The following is a 15,692-nucleotide window of genomic DNA, read 5'->3' as shown; positions in this document are numbered from 1 at the left end:
CTGCACTAGTAGTGGAGTTGTTACAGTGATGAAAGATAACGCACGAATTGATATTTTTAGTTAAGGTGAAAATGTATTTAATAAATTGTCGTTGACTTTTCCTCAATAAATACATATTACTTTCAGGGGTGATTTTAAGGCAATTTCCCAGGATTCTTAAGTCCTTCACTTTCTCACGAGAGAACATTTTTTAGAACCCTCACAGTTCTGACACAGATCACTTAGTAATATACCAAAAAGATGTGATTTCTCAGCATGATGGCCCTCACTGAGAACAACCTGCCAGAGAAACCCACAAAAGAATATGGTGACATTTCATAACAATTCAATAGACATTAGTAATTTAAAAAGCACCGTATGCATCTTTAAATAGTTTTATCAGGTCATCTGTTGTGTATAAAATATACTTTTTGGCATTTCATATAAATCTAATAGTTTCCTACTTTCAGTAACTGCATTCATTAAACAATTGTCTCAGATTCCCTTTTTTTGTCTGAACAGTTTTTAACATGTGCTCTGTAAAACCAGTAATCTTTCAGAGTTTACCGACTGAACCAAATCAACTCTGAGTTTACTTTCCCTCTATTTGTATAAGCCACATCTGTGAAATGCTAAGTTGGTAAAATACAGATGCTTGTGGGCATGTAAACTTTAAGTAGCTGTGATAAATCCTCACGAGTCATTTCCTGATTATAATCCTTGATTTTTCTTTGAACATATACAAAAGACTAGGATTAATGTCACCCATACACAATACAATATATATCTAATGTGAGCTTTTGTCAGAATCATGTCAAAATCTTTGTATCATTTAAACCACAACTTAAAAAAAAAAAAAAAACAAGAAACTTCAAAATAATTAAAAAAAAAAAAAAAAAAATTCAAACAAAAACAAATAGTCTTGATTAAAGGATATCAAAAATCCAGAACAACAAAGACCACACATGCTGTTGAAATTGTACAACTCTTTATTTTTTATTTTTTACTTAAAAACTCCATTTTGCTGATATTCAAGAAAACTAGTTCTGGTTTACAGTTCCAGTGACTGGAAGGAGTAGCAAACATATGAAAACATGTCAGTTTGGAATAGTTTCTCAAATTTAATCTATTGCCAAAGTATTGGATGTAAAGCGACGCTGCTACAGCTATCATGCAGTGATTGGCTGATGGTGCAACGTCCAAGCTGATTTAAAGCAGAGCTCGACTGTTGGAACTTTAAAGTTAAAGGGAGGCCTGGAATAATCTCACCACTCTGATGGAATCCCTACGTTGTTATACAAGATGCCAAATTTAAAAGAAAAACCAAAAACAACCACCTCACATTTGTCCTACAACACACCCAGTTCTTATTCCTGTGACAACAAATCCAGAAAATATGTGTTTATTGAGTGGTCACATCAAAAACAATGCAATAAGGAAACAAGTCAAAGAGCTGCAATCTGTGAGATTCACCATTCAACCCATTAACACGACTGTCAGAAAACAATCATGGCAGCTTAGTAGGAACTACGCATGTACCTGCAGTACTGTGGGAGACACCGATATCATGAAAAGTATGAAGAATATACGGTACCAGCTAGGGATCGTTGCTGCTAAGAAATGAGGGCTCAATAGGTTTAGGAGGTTCTGAAATAAGCCAACACTGTAGCCACAGCAAGCGCACGCATCCAGTCCACAAATGATGAGTTTACAGGTATTCTAAAAAATATATATCCACAATGAACGCACCGTCAGTGATACAACAGCAGACACTTTTTAGTTTAGCTAAAAAAAAAAAAAAAAACCTGTTGCAGGTCACACAATAGTTTACTTCATGTTTGGAACAATTACTAACAGGCCAGAAAGTCCTGCAGCAAATGTGACAGAAACAAATCCTTTATGAACCTCTGAACAATCCAAGTGCGTCTGTTTGGCAATAATTAACTGAGCGGGAGAGGGCAGTACAAAAATCTGCTCAGCATACATTCAATCCATAATGATTTAGATTAACGGCAGAACTGTTGTTCAAACTTAAGTACGTGTATAGACTAGTGGAGCATAAAATACTGAACAATGAGTAACCAAAGCTAATATAGCACAGAACAGGGATGTTCTAGTGATTGGTGCCAGCGCAAATAGTGAGACCACTGGCTCAGTGACGGTGCTCTATGTAACGTTCCATTAAAGACTGGAGGGAATTAACTCGACTGCTGTAGAAACATGTCATACACATTGAGGCCGACTGCTTAGCAAACCAAATGAACCCAGTGACAGTGTGAGTGGCTCTCTGATGTCAAACAGTCCACTGAGCTGCTGGTGACTGAAAACATGTCTTCATTCTGTCAAATGCTCAGACCAAAACAGAAAAACAAAACTAAAAGGAAATTATTTCATGATGAGTGGCTACAATTGTGTGTGGATCCATGGCCGCAGCACTACGCAGCCACTTTGTTCTCCTTCTGTGAACAAAAACAAACACTCTTAGGATTTACACATTTTTCATCCTGATGGGTTCTTTAGTAAAAAATATATTTTTACCCTGTATTCAAAATCAGAGAAGTCTCGTCCCCCTTGGCCACCTCTGTATCCACCTCTGAAGCCGGGGGGGGCACCGCGGGGTGGGCCAAAGGAACCTCTACTCATCGGGCGTCCCCGGCCACCGCGGGGCCCCATGAAGCCTCGGCCTCGGTAACCACCTCTCCCTCGATTGTGCCTCAGAGGAATGCCAAACGTTTCTGCGTTCATGCGCCTCTCCTCTGCCCAGGTGGGCCGTCGGTCCCTGACGCACACACAAAATAAAATAAGATTTAAATTGTTTATTCATTATTATTTATTTACATTAATTAGCAGAAACTTTGCATTTTGGATGAGGTGACGGTCAATAACTGGTGTGACCTCCATGTGCTGCACATCAAACCCACTAAATCACAAATTATTTGTTGTGGAAATTCACAGAGCATCAGAGTTCATCTACAGTGTTTGCCATCAGGATAAGGCACTACCACAGACGGCCTGAGAGAAAACGGCAAATACAGCGACGCCGATTACGTAGGGTTACGTGTCCTCTTTCAGATCTGTTATGAGTGGTCCCTGAGTTACAGAACCTGGTCCTCAGTCTATTGATGGTGGGCTATGAACAGTGTTCAGTGCCATCATCCAGCATCAATCACACCAATGGCACATTCTAACACGGAGTGACAGGTGGCATTGTTAAAATGCAGTATCATCATTTCAAGACTGTAAGCCGCTACTTTTTTCCAAGGGTTTGAACCCTGTGGCTTAAACAATGACGAGGCTAATTTTAGAATTAGATGGACCAATGAAACTGTTTACATTAGAGTGATTCAGTGGGAGTGCACTCAATTCAAGAAACATGCATGGGATGCAGCTTTAAGTTGTCAGAGAGAGAGAGAGACAGCGCTGCAGCCTGGATAAAGCAAAAATCAGCCAGTTTACATTAAAAAAAATAAAGAGCATTAAGTTGTTAAAATCCTGCGTTAAGTTTGATCTGGTACGATTGGTGCTCTGGACTCTGAGGCTAATGGAGACGCTTACACAAGGAGAACTGACAGACGGAGCTTGGAATGCAGCCAATATAGCGGTGCGCTTTACAGTCTTGAAATTACTGTAAATATAGAATGTTACAATTTTCTTTTTTAGACCCCAGATACAAAAATTAAATTGCCACTTTCAATTATGACGCCACTGCCATATTGCTTGTCATCTCACAAGTCTGCATGGTTACAAATCACCAATTTCATTTTGGCTCTCAATAAAAAACTGAGCAGGACAATACTCCTCCAGTCTAAAGCAGGCAAAATACACCACGTACTTACTATAATACAAGGAACTATTGAGAGCTAATTTTGGTCATTGTAAACTTGTGAACCTTTTGCACCCAGTCCAAGAGCAGTCTAAACATGCAGCTCACCTAGAAAATCCTCTGTCTCCCAATTTGCTGAAAAAGATAAAAACAGTGTTTCAGTACATGAAAACTCCACCTTTTCATTAAAACAAATATTCTGCTGGTTGAAGTCCAACATCCACTAGATAAACAGTGATCTTTAGTGTGATTAAATTACTTTGGGTCATCACAGGACAGGTTGTCAAAGAAAGACTTGGACTTGTCGTAGTAACAGGTGTTGGCGGCCTCCTCGTCCTCTGCAGCTCCTTCAGTGGTTGGATGTTCAGAGTCAGCAGTCTCCGCTCCATTCAGTGCCTTTTCACTCTTATCATCTGCATTTTGAGGATGGATTTCAAATTCACTCAATGATATTAAGCTAAGACATAGAACTGTGCAACTTGGAGTTCATTTTTCAGAACGCACCTTTTAGTTTGAGCTTATTTTGGAGCTCTTTGTCGATGTCGTCCTTGTGAAATTGGGCGTTTGCTGTCTCAAAGTCAAAGTCTTCATCAAACTTCATTGTCCCATCACGACGCATATTCAGCTTTCCTCTGCTGCGGTTTCCTCTTCCTCGACCACGGCGGTGAGCTTGAACACCAGCTAGGACAAAAAAAACAACTCTTTAATGCAGTCATTAAGTGATGTGATCATTAGCTTTGTCCAGGGTTGGGGTCAATTACAATTGTAATCGTGTAATTGATAATTACAATTATGACGTAATTGTAACTGGAAACATCTGTTGCAGTCGTAATCAAAACTGTCATTCACAATTTAATTAAATGCAAAACCGGGGAACCACGTTACAGTTCTATGGCTTACATATACATAGTTTATTATTAAAAACCAATATTTTCTGGATGAAAAATCACAACAATGTAACCAAGAGATTATAAAAATATCTATAATTCAATTTTTTTCTTGTGTATTTTAAAACATGAGTCATAACTGACCCGTTACCGTAAGAGATGCTAACAGAAAGCTAACACAAGAGGAATGTTACATTTTACTGGCTTATTTAATAAAGGCTCAAAACTCACTCAGTGCCATTGACGAGACAACTCGTCATTTGCGTTTTTTCACGGGGATTACTAGAAAACACCCCGGCGGAGGACCCTCATCAATATCTAAGCTGTGGGGTGATGTAGTGACCAACTGTGCCCTGAAGATAGCAGCAGTACACCTTTAGATGAGAGATTAGCCACTGATTCTACCCAGCAAAGGAGGAAGAAACAGGAACGAGTGAGATTATGGCGCTACAGAGTGATATTGTGAGCAGCTCCACATACTAACAGAACACGTGTGTAGATTATTGATAATGTTGCGATGGTGAGATAAAACCATCAACTAACAAGGCCAAACGTGTCGCTGCATGTCAGGAGGAGGGGTACAAAATACCCCCAGCCTGTGAGCCAGATTGAAAAATAACAGGTGACATGTAGGAGGTAGCAGCGCACCTTTGGATGAGAGATCATCCATGCTCAGCAGAGCTAAGAGGGAGAGGAGGAAAGGCGTTTATGAGACAGAAAATGGCGCTACGTACGAGAGTTGACGTTCCCAGCAGCGCACACTCGACCAGAGCATGTGTGAAACTCATGGATAGTGTGGCGATGGGGAACGCAGTGACACTCTGCATGTCTGGGAGGAAGAGGAAGTTGCGTGTGTACAAACTGATGGGAGAGAAACTTGGAGGAACGCCAAAACACAGTAACAAATCCATTCAACTCTGACCCAGATAGATAAATAATAATAATTTTGCCATCAAAAGCCCGATCTCAGTGTTTTTTTTGTTTTAGATAAGGAAACAATGTTCAGATGTCAGAGTTGTCAATAAAGGAAGAAAAAAATAGCTTTCAAGTCACTGACAGGGTTTTTTTCTTTTTTTTTTTTAAGAAAAAGGCTGTTTTCTCAGCTTTTTGCTCTGAAACTGAAGATTTGTGTAAAACCTGCTCTATTCAACGGCTGATTACAAAAGAACGAAACAAACCAGAAAAATTCTTTTTTTTTTTAATGAAAGTAGAGGCTTCAATCTGTCAGAATCTAGTGTCAGATTTCAGTCATAGTAGAAAATATTATATGGGTCTTTAAAAATCAATCAAAATGCTCAGAAACGGCTGGCACTGAGGGGGGTAGAAAATCTTAAAATGACTGACACTGAATGAGTTAATTGCATTTGAGCTTTAGTAATTGAGAATGTAATTGTAATTGACTTTCAGAAGGAAAATAATTTGTAACTTTAACTGTAAAAACTGTGAAAAAATGCCAGTCAACGTACTGTTATCATAAAATAGTTGTAACTGAACATGGATAATTGAAGACGTAATTGTAATTTTAATTCAATCTATTTATAAAAAGCGTTCATCATACAAAGAAATGTAATTCAATGTGCTTTTACATAGTTTATATGAAATGCAATTGACCGCAACACTGGCTTTGTCTGTAAGCTAAGATCTGAAATATGGAAGTTATTAAACTAATCTCAGGGAGATTTATGATGTGTAAACCTTTTCTAGTGTGAGAAACTTACCAAATTGGCGCTTGTTAGGATCTCTGTTCTCACTTGCATTGTGCTCATGATCTGGCTGAGAAACCTTTTGGACCTCAGGAGCTGAGCAGAGAGATGAACTGTTGTTAATTCTGCTCCTGCAGCTCCAGCCTGTGTGTTCTACCTTTTCTCTGGTCCAGCAAGTCTGGGGGCTTCTGGCTGCTGATTGGTCGAGCAGCAGCTGCCTGACTTCTTTGTCCTACTGGTGCAGGTGGAGCTGGGGCAGCAGAGGCCGAGGCCTGAGCAGGCTGTTCCAAGCTGGAGGTCTTTGTCAAGTTCAGCTGAGGACTGGTACGCCCTGCAATGGACAGAGACATTTAGTCTCCCACACAGTGCCTTTCAATTATTCTCAGAGCACAGCTGGGTCCTGATGCATAATTTTGTCCTTTACACGTTTTAAACCAATAATGTTCCTTGCCTGTAGCTCCAGCAGAGCCAAATGGTGGAGCTCCAAGGGAAGCACCTCCAAACTGGCTGTATGATGGAATAGGAGCCCTGCTGAATGGAGCATAACTCCCTGGAGCCTGGAAAGATGGTGGTGCTGCAGCACTTGAGGATCCAATTGATGACTGGGGACAAAACAAAAAATACAAAACTCTTTAGACAATTGTGCAGAAACCATTTTAACGGCATGTGTCAGGGATATTTAAGTCAAACAGCATTAATAAAGCTATTCAAGTTATGACTTTCTATCTGGTCGTCTGCAACTTTACGTCACATTAAAACTTCACTTGTGGAGCAAATCTCCAAAATGTTTGTAGAAAGTCAGTAAGTTCTACAGCAGGGGTGCCAGACTCCAGTCCTCGAGGGCCGTTTTCCTGAGACTTTCAGATGTCTCCCTGCCCCAAAACACCTGAATCAACTGAATGGCTCGTTATCATGCTTCTGCAGAGCTTGATGACAACACATTGGTTTCATCGAGTTGTGTTGGAGCAGGGACACATCTAAAAGTCTCAGGAATTCGGCCCTCGAGGACTGGAGTCCGGCACCCCTGTCCTACAGAGTTTCAAAGCCCTGCTGCTCAAACACTTCAAAACAACAGATGTGAAGACAGCTCTTCAGTGGTCTTAATAATCAATGAACCCACTGAATGTGTTAAACAGTGTTTCTCAAATGGGGGTACGTGATGACACTACAGGGGGTACTTGAGAGAAAGAGAGGAAAATCAACAAATAAAGTGTCAGTGTTGGTCCCACAACAGGCAAGAGATGATTGATACAAACTATAGAAAAATTAATTCAGGAGCCACTAAATCAATGTTTTTCAATCTTTGGGTTGGGACCCCATGTGTGGATGCCTGGAGTTTAAAAAAGGTTGCCTGAAATTTTTGAATAATTAAAATAAGATTTTTGGAAATGTTTTCATTATTATTCTTTAAAAAAAAGTGTGTGTGTAATCACTCGTTCGTTCCATCATTATGCTCTATAGTGGTTTTTAAATCGTTTTTTGAGCAAAATGTTGTCATCAGGGAAAGAGAGTACTTGGATTCAAATACAAAAAAGGGGGGTACTTGAGCCAAAAAAGTTTGAGAACCCCTGTGTTGGAGCACGTTTGTAGTCCTTCACAGTGAGGTTGAAACACGTGGCCTGTATCAACCAATGACTGCCAACAAAAAGTCAGGAACATTACAGCAACGGCATTAACGCTACAAATTAACTCAGATCAGTTAAAAAGGCATCACACCCATACCTGTCAAGTTTTGGATGGAAATTTTCTGGCGCCCACTACGAGCCGAGCCGATGAATAATAAGCTATTATTTATATATATATATATATATATATATATATATATGAAATATTATAGTTTTCTATATCGCCAAAATAGAAAACTCGATACATCTTGAATCTCGATATCGCCCAGCCCTAATGCCTAAATTATAAAACAGCCTAAATAAAAACATAAATGGGTATATGAAGCACATGTGTGTATCTAATTTGCGTACAGTTTATATACAAGTCAACATGTTGCATATTTACTAGGGATGTAATGATTAATCGTAAGGCAGTTAAAAATCGATTCATAGGTATAACGATTCACATCGATGCTGTGAAAATTGAATCGCAATACTTCTTTAACCAGCAGAGGGCGCTACCCAAAAGTGTTGGCGGCGAGCGAAATCTGCTAATGCTTTCTTTCTGGCCGCCTTCTACTCTTAAACATATTCATAAATGATTCATTACCCTTTTAGCACCGAAAGAATATCTGTAATATTACGTGAATATCTGTAAAAGTCACGTTTTTCTATTAGCTCTGTCTGCTAGCATAGCATCTCTTCTTCACTGCAAAATATCTGCATGCCAACCGACCACTGGGTTACCAGCGCCCTCTGCTGGTTCAAACAAATATCTGACCTAAATACAGTAAAATGACTTTTTTTTGTTTTGTTTTTTTAGTCCAATTGTTAAGGCACAAAATACATTTTCAGTTGCACTTTTAAAAAGAAAAATAACTATTATGCAGTTTTGTATTGTTTACTATAGAACCAGAATTTAAATAAGCTTCTTCTTCATTTGTATTATTCCTTTATTTATTTCATTCAAGATTTATTTTTAGTTAAATTGCATTGTTTTGAATAGTTTATCAAGGGATTCTTTTGACAATGAAAAATAGTATAGTATTTTCCCCAAAAAAATAAAGGAATATTTTTCAGTCATTTATATACAGTCCCATTTTGTAAAATAAATCGCGAGAGAATCGTATCGTGAACCCAGTATCGTGAATCGAATCGTATCGGGAGTTGAGTGAAACGTTACATCCCTAATATTTACTGTTAATTTCACATTGCATGTCTTCAAGTTAGACATTGACATTTTATTTTCATTACATATTTTCTTATAGTTTCTCATGCTCACTCATGTGGTTCTCTGGCATTCAGTAATGACTTATTAGACATATTTATTGCAGACTTTACATTCTTTAACACTTTTTGAAAGCAGTGTATATTTGTGACGCTTGTGATTGGCTGATTTTTCATGGTGACTTACGTGGTTCCTTCCGCTGTGGTAAACGTTATAATCTGTTATTAATCTAACAGAACATGTAACTGTGTCCCATCTGCTGCTCTTTAGGAAGGTAAACTCTCTGTCACAACGTATTTACACCAGTTCTTTGTTTTTCTTTGCCAGAACGTCTTCATTCATCTCTGTTTCTGAGTTGTTTCCGGGTTTGTTTGGCGCCGTCTGCACTAATCTCGCGAGAACTGCCACCAAGCCAGGCCATTTCAGGTGGCAGTTCTCGCGAAGCTAGTGACGCCGTTCAGTTTAGTAAGGCATTTTTAAATTATTACTACAGTAAAACACGGGATATTTACGGGAAAATACTAATACGGGAAGCTGGCGGGAAAGAGGGGTAAAATACAGGAGTTTCCCGGACAAAACGGGATACTTGACAGGAATGATCACTTATTTTATAATGTGGATTTTTATGTAGCAAACAAGTTGCTCTTAGGTTTCTTTCCACTTCATTAGGACAAATAAAGTGAAAAAATAAATTTAAAAATGCCTTTTTGGTGAAATTTGATTGATCTTGTGTTTTGATCTCATGTGTGAAAATATTCTTGCCTGCAGATATTACCAAAAAGAGGAAGATTAAAACAATTGTGCCCACAAGCAGTGCACTGCAAAACAACTATGAAAAACGCGGATTCCCCATCACACCAACATCAACATGAGCACTGTAAATGTAATGCTGATTAACACCACTGGCTTGTGTTGGAACTGGTCACTGGTGCAGTCATTAGTATGATTAGACTCACCTGTGCAAACACAAAAGCTCAAATGAACTAAATGTATAATGCTGATGAGCGTGGGGGCCCCCCGATGTTGTAATTTATCGCCCCTACGGAGCCCCCTACTTTCAGTTTTCAGAAACGTATGGGAGCTTTTCTCCTGTTTTTTTCCCCTTTTTTAAATCGGTACCATCGTAATAATTGTTGCACACTTGGAGACAAAAGGAACTTCCAGGTGTGCACGGGTTGTTTTAACTCTTTAATATGAATAATCCAGAAACACATACCTCAGCCACACCGCCTATTTAATAGAGACAATTTGCTTGGATACTCCCGTTTTTACCTGAGGACCCCTGCAGCCCTTTAGCTGCCCCCGATGCTGCCTGTGTGCACCATCCAATATAAACAGTGAAGCTTCAACCAGATGTAGCACACATGAAGATGCTAGTCATGTTTATAACTCGCAACGGATAATTCTACATTCACGCACACGGATGTGAACACCGTCGAGTTGAAACGCGTTCGGGCTTAAAGAGACATCGGCTTCATTCTGGTCGGACGGGTTTGGGCCAGGTCTTCTTCTGTTGGCCTGATTGAAGCTCTACTCTGTGCGTGTGTGTTCCAATATTACTGCAGGTCCCACATAAAACCTTATTTAAATTTGAAAAGCACGTCTTGAAATCAGTCTTTTGAATAAAATGTTATTTCTTGTCTATACAGTGTCTGAGTATTTATTAGTGGAGGACACACACACACACACACACACACACACACACACACACACACACACACACACACACACACACACACACACACACACACACACACACACACACACACACACACACACACACACACACACACACACACACACACACACACACACACACACACACACACACACGAGTAATTAACTACATTCATCATCACCAATTACACAAATAGCTTTTAGCTTTAAAGTGAGGCTGGCACAAAGTAGGGCTGTAGTCAGCCAAGGAAATGGTTTCAGGACAAACCATTTGATATGAACCTCATTCAAACTTTGATCAAAACCCGACAAAGCAAAAGTGAAACCTCAGGTCAGACAGACAATAGGTATTTATATCAGAGCCTGACCTGAAACCGACAATTAAAACACATTTTCCTCTCATACAAATGACATATTTGTGTTTTTAGTGGTAAGCCTGCTTCGATTAAAAAAACTGTTAATGTCAACATCAGATCAGCGCATGGGGAAACAAACACGTCAAACAGGTGCGCAGTGTGCCCTGCTGCGCCAGAGACAGCAGTGGATCTATTTACATAATTCACGTATCAAATATAAGGATAATCCATGTTCTCGCGCAGAAAAAGCACTGATTTAACAGTGAATGCTTGTTTCAAGCCTGTCTTAATTTGTTCCCTCTCTGCTCTGAGGACAGCACACTGCACAGTGACAACTGAAGCGCAACACTTTTGCTGGACATAGAATCATATTTAGGCATTAAATACTGTATATTGATATTTAATCCATATCACCTATGTTATGCATTGCATTTTTTTTTATGGTATTGAAACTGATGACATTGCCAATGAAAATATTGGTTGACCACGACGGCCTCGACCAATTCGTCGACTTAACGACCAAACTTGGCAGCCCTAGAAGAAAGATAAAAAAAACAACAAAATCATACAAAGTTTAGCTTTACTAAATTTGGCCCCTCAGAGTTAGATTTTTCACACCGATGGTGCTCACTCGAGTGCCACGCAATCCCCCTATGCTGTGAAAAATTCCTGGTGAGAACCCTGAACTCCTTTATTATATATACTGTAAACAAAACCTAAATATGAAATATACATTAGTATACACTTATCATAGGCACTGCAAACAGTAATAAGAATTAGCTGCAATAACCTCTCACTATATTGACTTGATAAATGTTTTTGCCAGGAAGTTACACTTTGAATTAATTACCGTAACCCTGCTTGGCTCCATAAATATACACATGCTACACTATCCACATTAAAATGTAGTTTTCTTAGAGAGCTTTTGGCTGAGGCTTTATGCTGCGTTCACACCGAATGCGTCTTCTGCGGCACCGGACGCATCTGCCGCACGAAACATTCCGCATGTGTCACAGGATCAAAAAATGTCCCCATTCGTTTCAAATGCTCGTCTGAAGTGAAGCACCGCCCACCAGTGACACATCCAACTCTGAGTTTCACTGCTTGCTGAAGCAGAGCTGTGCTCCTTTTTCTCCTCTCATAAACATAAACCACCAGTGAAAAAAGCCAGTGTGATTAGCAGTGCAGAAATGATTCTTTAACTGGGCTATATATTAGAATTGAGGAGGAAACATGTAGGGCAACAAGGCATATTTTAGTATTTAGGCAGTATAAGTGAAAGCATAGCAACGCACTCACCTGAACTATAGCAGGGTCCTGGGGCAGTGAGCTTGTGGCTTTAGGTGGCTCACAGACTGTTAGGTCTTTAATATCACTCCCTCGAAAGATAATATACTCAAACACTTCCTCCCGGGGTGGAATGGGCCTGTCTGTGGGCCGGTCCTCAGTGCCAAAGGATCGAACTGTTGGCAAGATTCACACAATAATTACAGCTGCATGAGACTGACCAAACAAGCAAGCAGGAGCACAGAGAATATGGTACCAGTAGAAGTTCCTTTATTGCAAAATGTATTAAAGAGTCATGCATTTACGTACAAATACCAGAATAAAACTTTCTACTTCTAATTAAAAGGTTTGATATAGATTTGATCTATCTTTTGCAACTATTACAGCTGGAAGCCTTCTTGGAAGGTTTTTCACAAAGTGTTTGAGATTTTTTTTTTTCTTGAATGTATTTAAACTTCTATATAGGTTCAATCCTCCAAACAGAACCTCTTTTCCATGTTGATGGTGGCACAGTTTCTTTTGAAGTATGCATTTTCCTGTAATGTCTTAATTAATGTAAAAGTGTTACACAAAATTACTTTTACTGCATTTATGGCATGTATGAGCTCACAAAGGTTTAAGCAGAGCTCTTGTGCTCCTAAAAGGCCAACATCACAAGTTTGTACAGAAGTGGGGAAAAAAAATAAAAATGCAAACTTTAAGGTAGCTGATTACAATAAATAAATTGTGGTACTAAAATAAACTGTACAAAAAACTTAATGAATTTAAAGTATTTAGGGAACAAAAAATATATAAAAGTTATTGTAATCTGCTTAATGGATATAGCTACTGAATTAAGCTAACGAAGGATCTTCAAAGCATCCAAAAACTTACTTTAATACACATGTGGTCATTAAAGAAACACCCACCTGAAAACAATTATTCTGATTGTGTGGGCGCAGCGAGTATCGATTAACAAGGTTATTAGATTTCTTATTTAAAAAAACAAAACAGAAAAAAAAAAAAAACACTAAAAGACATGTTTAAGGATAAAGGTAAACTAGATTAAAATGTTTCATTGAAAAAAAATGTTGCAAATGTTTAAAGCAGGCAAAAAAAAAAAAACTGGACATGAGTCAGCAAATAATAATCTCAAATATCTGTGTAGGAATTCAGACATTGGTCCAGGGTGGATTATCTCTGGTGGCAGAATAGTTATTAATCAATAAATAAAAATCTACTACACTAAAGGAATTAACAACTGTTTAGGGGGAAAACAACAGACTACAACCTTTATCAAGAAACATTGACTGAGAATATGTTGAAATTTGTTGTCGAAACTCACTACATAGTTTTTATTTATTTGAAATCTGTTAGTGATTTAGTTTTCAAACTTTGACCTTTTAGTCACCCTTACATGTAAAGTAACAGGAACTGGCTGTAGTTTAAAAAGTATAAACGTCATACTAAGCCACAGTAAATACATAATGCTGCACGTGTAGTAATTCTTAGAAATAATCTCAGGTGATTAATCAACGGGTAGCTAACAGCCATCAGGTGTCAGGTCATTGACTGCAAAGATACTCGCACAGAGAAGCCGTGGCTGACGTTTGAACAAACACGACGTAAACAAAGGACGCTGCCAAGCAGTTAGCTCCGAGGTGGCTAACGTAGCTACCTGCGCTAACAGAACCTTCAGCATCCCTTTATTTTGTGACACAAAGCTTTGCACTAACATTTAAAACACCACAGTAAAACGTATCAAAGGCCTTTGCTCACCTTTGGCCAAAGCTACGGTGGAGTTCTCAGTGTCTATGGTGTATAAAATTCCTTCGTAGCGGATCTCGGCCTTCGAGATGAGGCTGATCTTGCTTCCGATGTAAGGCGTTCCTCCGCCGCTCATGTTTGCGTTTAGGTTGTAAAAACTAGGTTGGTTAAACACAAGTGACTTCTAGTCGAACAAATAGTCGGCGGTAATGTCTTATAGGGTTAATTTCCAGACGGCATAACACGAAGAGCCAGAGAGCGGAGTGAATCTGTCGGTGTGAGACTGGTTACCACCACGACATGGCCGACTTCATCTTCCTTACCCTGGCGCTAAGGATGCTGGGAAAAAGGCTGCGTCCCCCAATCCTGTTAAATTAGCTCACTTCCGTTTTCCTGCTTTTTTTAAATTGTCCCCTTTTTCTTTTTTGCACAAGTTGTAAGTAGTAGTGAAAACTAAATATGGACACACGGAAATTGATCAGTTATTTTTTCACATGTATTGTCTGATTAAATATACTAATGCCATTCTGTATTCACCAGGTTTGATAAAATACCTATTTGTAACCATGTCATGGTGGATTCATTCTTAAGAAACAGTCAACAAAGTAACTGTTTGTATTGATAAAGCTAATAGGTAATTTACACGTTTGATGTACACACATACATATTTTTGTCCATTGCACTGTTTCACTCGAGTTGAACTTTTTTTCCTAACAAAACACAGCCATTATCTGTGATAAACCAATCCAGAAGACACTCAGACAGTAATTCCTTACAGCTTCAATTTAATTTAGCTTTTATACAAAGCAATGTACAACACAAGCAGTTAGGGTTAAAAGATTTGCTCAACATTCCACAGTGATGACCCAGGATGGATTTCCACAGGTGACCCTCCCATTTCAAGCCCGCTTCCATTATCCCACCACTACTCATCGTGACGATTTTCATGAAATAAAGAAGATGAGTCTTAGCCCTTTCCACCAATATTACATATTTGATGTATTTTGCATGCAATACATTGATTCTTTAATTAAAAGATTGGTGGATTTCTTATTGACTAGTAAAATTGTTGGCTGATAATTGCTACATTTGTTTTTAAACAAAGATGATTAAGGAAGTAGTCGATTCGGAAAACTTGCGCGCGCTCTCTAACAGTCCACTTTTGGCTGCTGATCAGTTTTTATCATAACACCGGAAGAGGCAAAGCCGCTTTAGTCTATGGTTCAGCAAAGAAGCACCGTTTAAATATACACTATCTTATTTTACACAAGTCTTTCACACTGCCACAATCGTTTAAACAATGCAATACATATTTGTAAAGGCATTTAATACGAGCACATGACCTGGTTTTAATGAACAACTTGCTCATTTATAATGCTTGCTCAGAGCAGCAATGTAAATG

The 15,692-nt window shown here is 38.9% G+C and overlaps 1 protein-coding gene across 1 annotated transcript; it reads right to left on the bottom strand.

The window, feature by feature from the left end:
* Window positions 1–2,204: 2,204 nt before the first annotated feature.
* Window positions 2,205–14,426, bottom strand: lsm14ab (LSM14A mRNA processing body assembly factor b). Its single transcript, XM_028443036.1, has 10 exons — window positions 14,303–14,426; window positions 12,557–12,720; window positions 6,844–6,994; window positions 6,550–6,723; window positions 6,408–6,488; window positions 4,307–4,483; window positions 4,062–4,215; window positions 3,911–3,937; window positions 2,518–2,758; window positions 2,205–2,438 (listed from the first exon to the last, which is right to left on the bottom strand). The coding sequence occupies exons 1-10, from the start codon at window positions 14,424–14,426 to the stop codon at window positions 2,415–2,417; spliced, it is 1,317 nt and encodes a 438-aa protein (XP_028298837.1). The 3' UTR covers window positions 2,205–2,414.
* Between the last annotated feature and the right edge of the window lie 1,266 nt (window positions 14,427–15,692).

Source organism: Gouania willdenowi, chromosome 3, assembly GCF_900634775.1.
Source record: "Gouania willdenowi chromosome 3, fGouWil2.1, whole genome shotgun sequence".
Classification (NCBI taxonomy): Eukaryota; Metazoa; Chordata; class Actinopteri; order Blenniiformes; family Gobiesocidae; genus Gouania; species Gouania willdenowi.
Note: the sequence above shows the minus strand (reverse complement) of the source record. Positions and strands in the feature narration are given on the sequence as shown.

Coding starts and splice junctions, on each gene's coding strand:
- lsm14ab (XM_028443036.1), bottom strand. CDS start 14,426: ATGAGCGGCGGAGGAACGCCTTACATCGGAAGCAAGATCAGCCTCATC. Junction 4,216..4,306: donor AAATAAGCTCAAACTAAAAG/GTGCGTTCTGAA, acceptor CTCAAAATGCAG/ATGATAAGAGTGAAAAGGCA. Junction 2,759..3,910: donor GGAGACAGAGGATTTTCTAG/GTGAGCTGCATG, acceptor TGTGTGCGTCAG/GGACCGACGGCCCACCTGGG.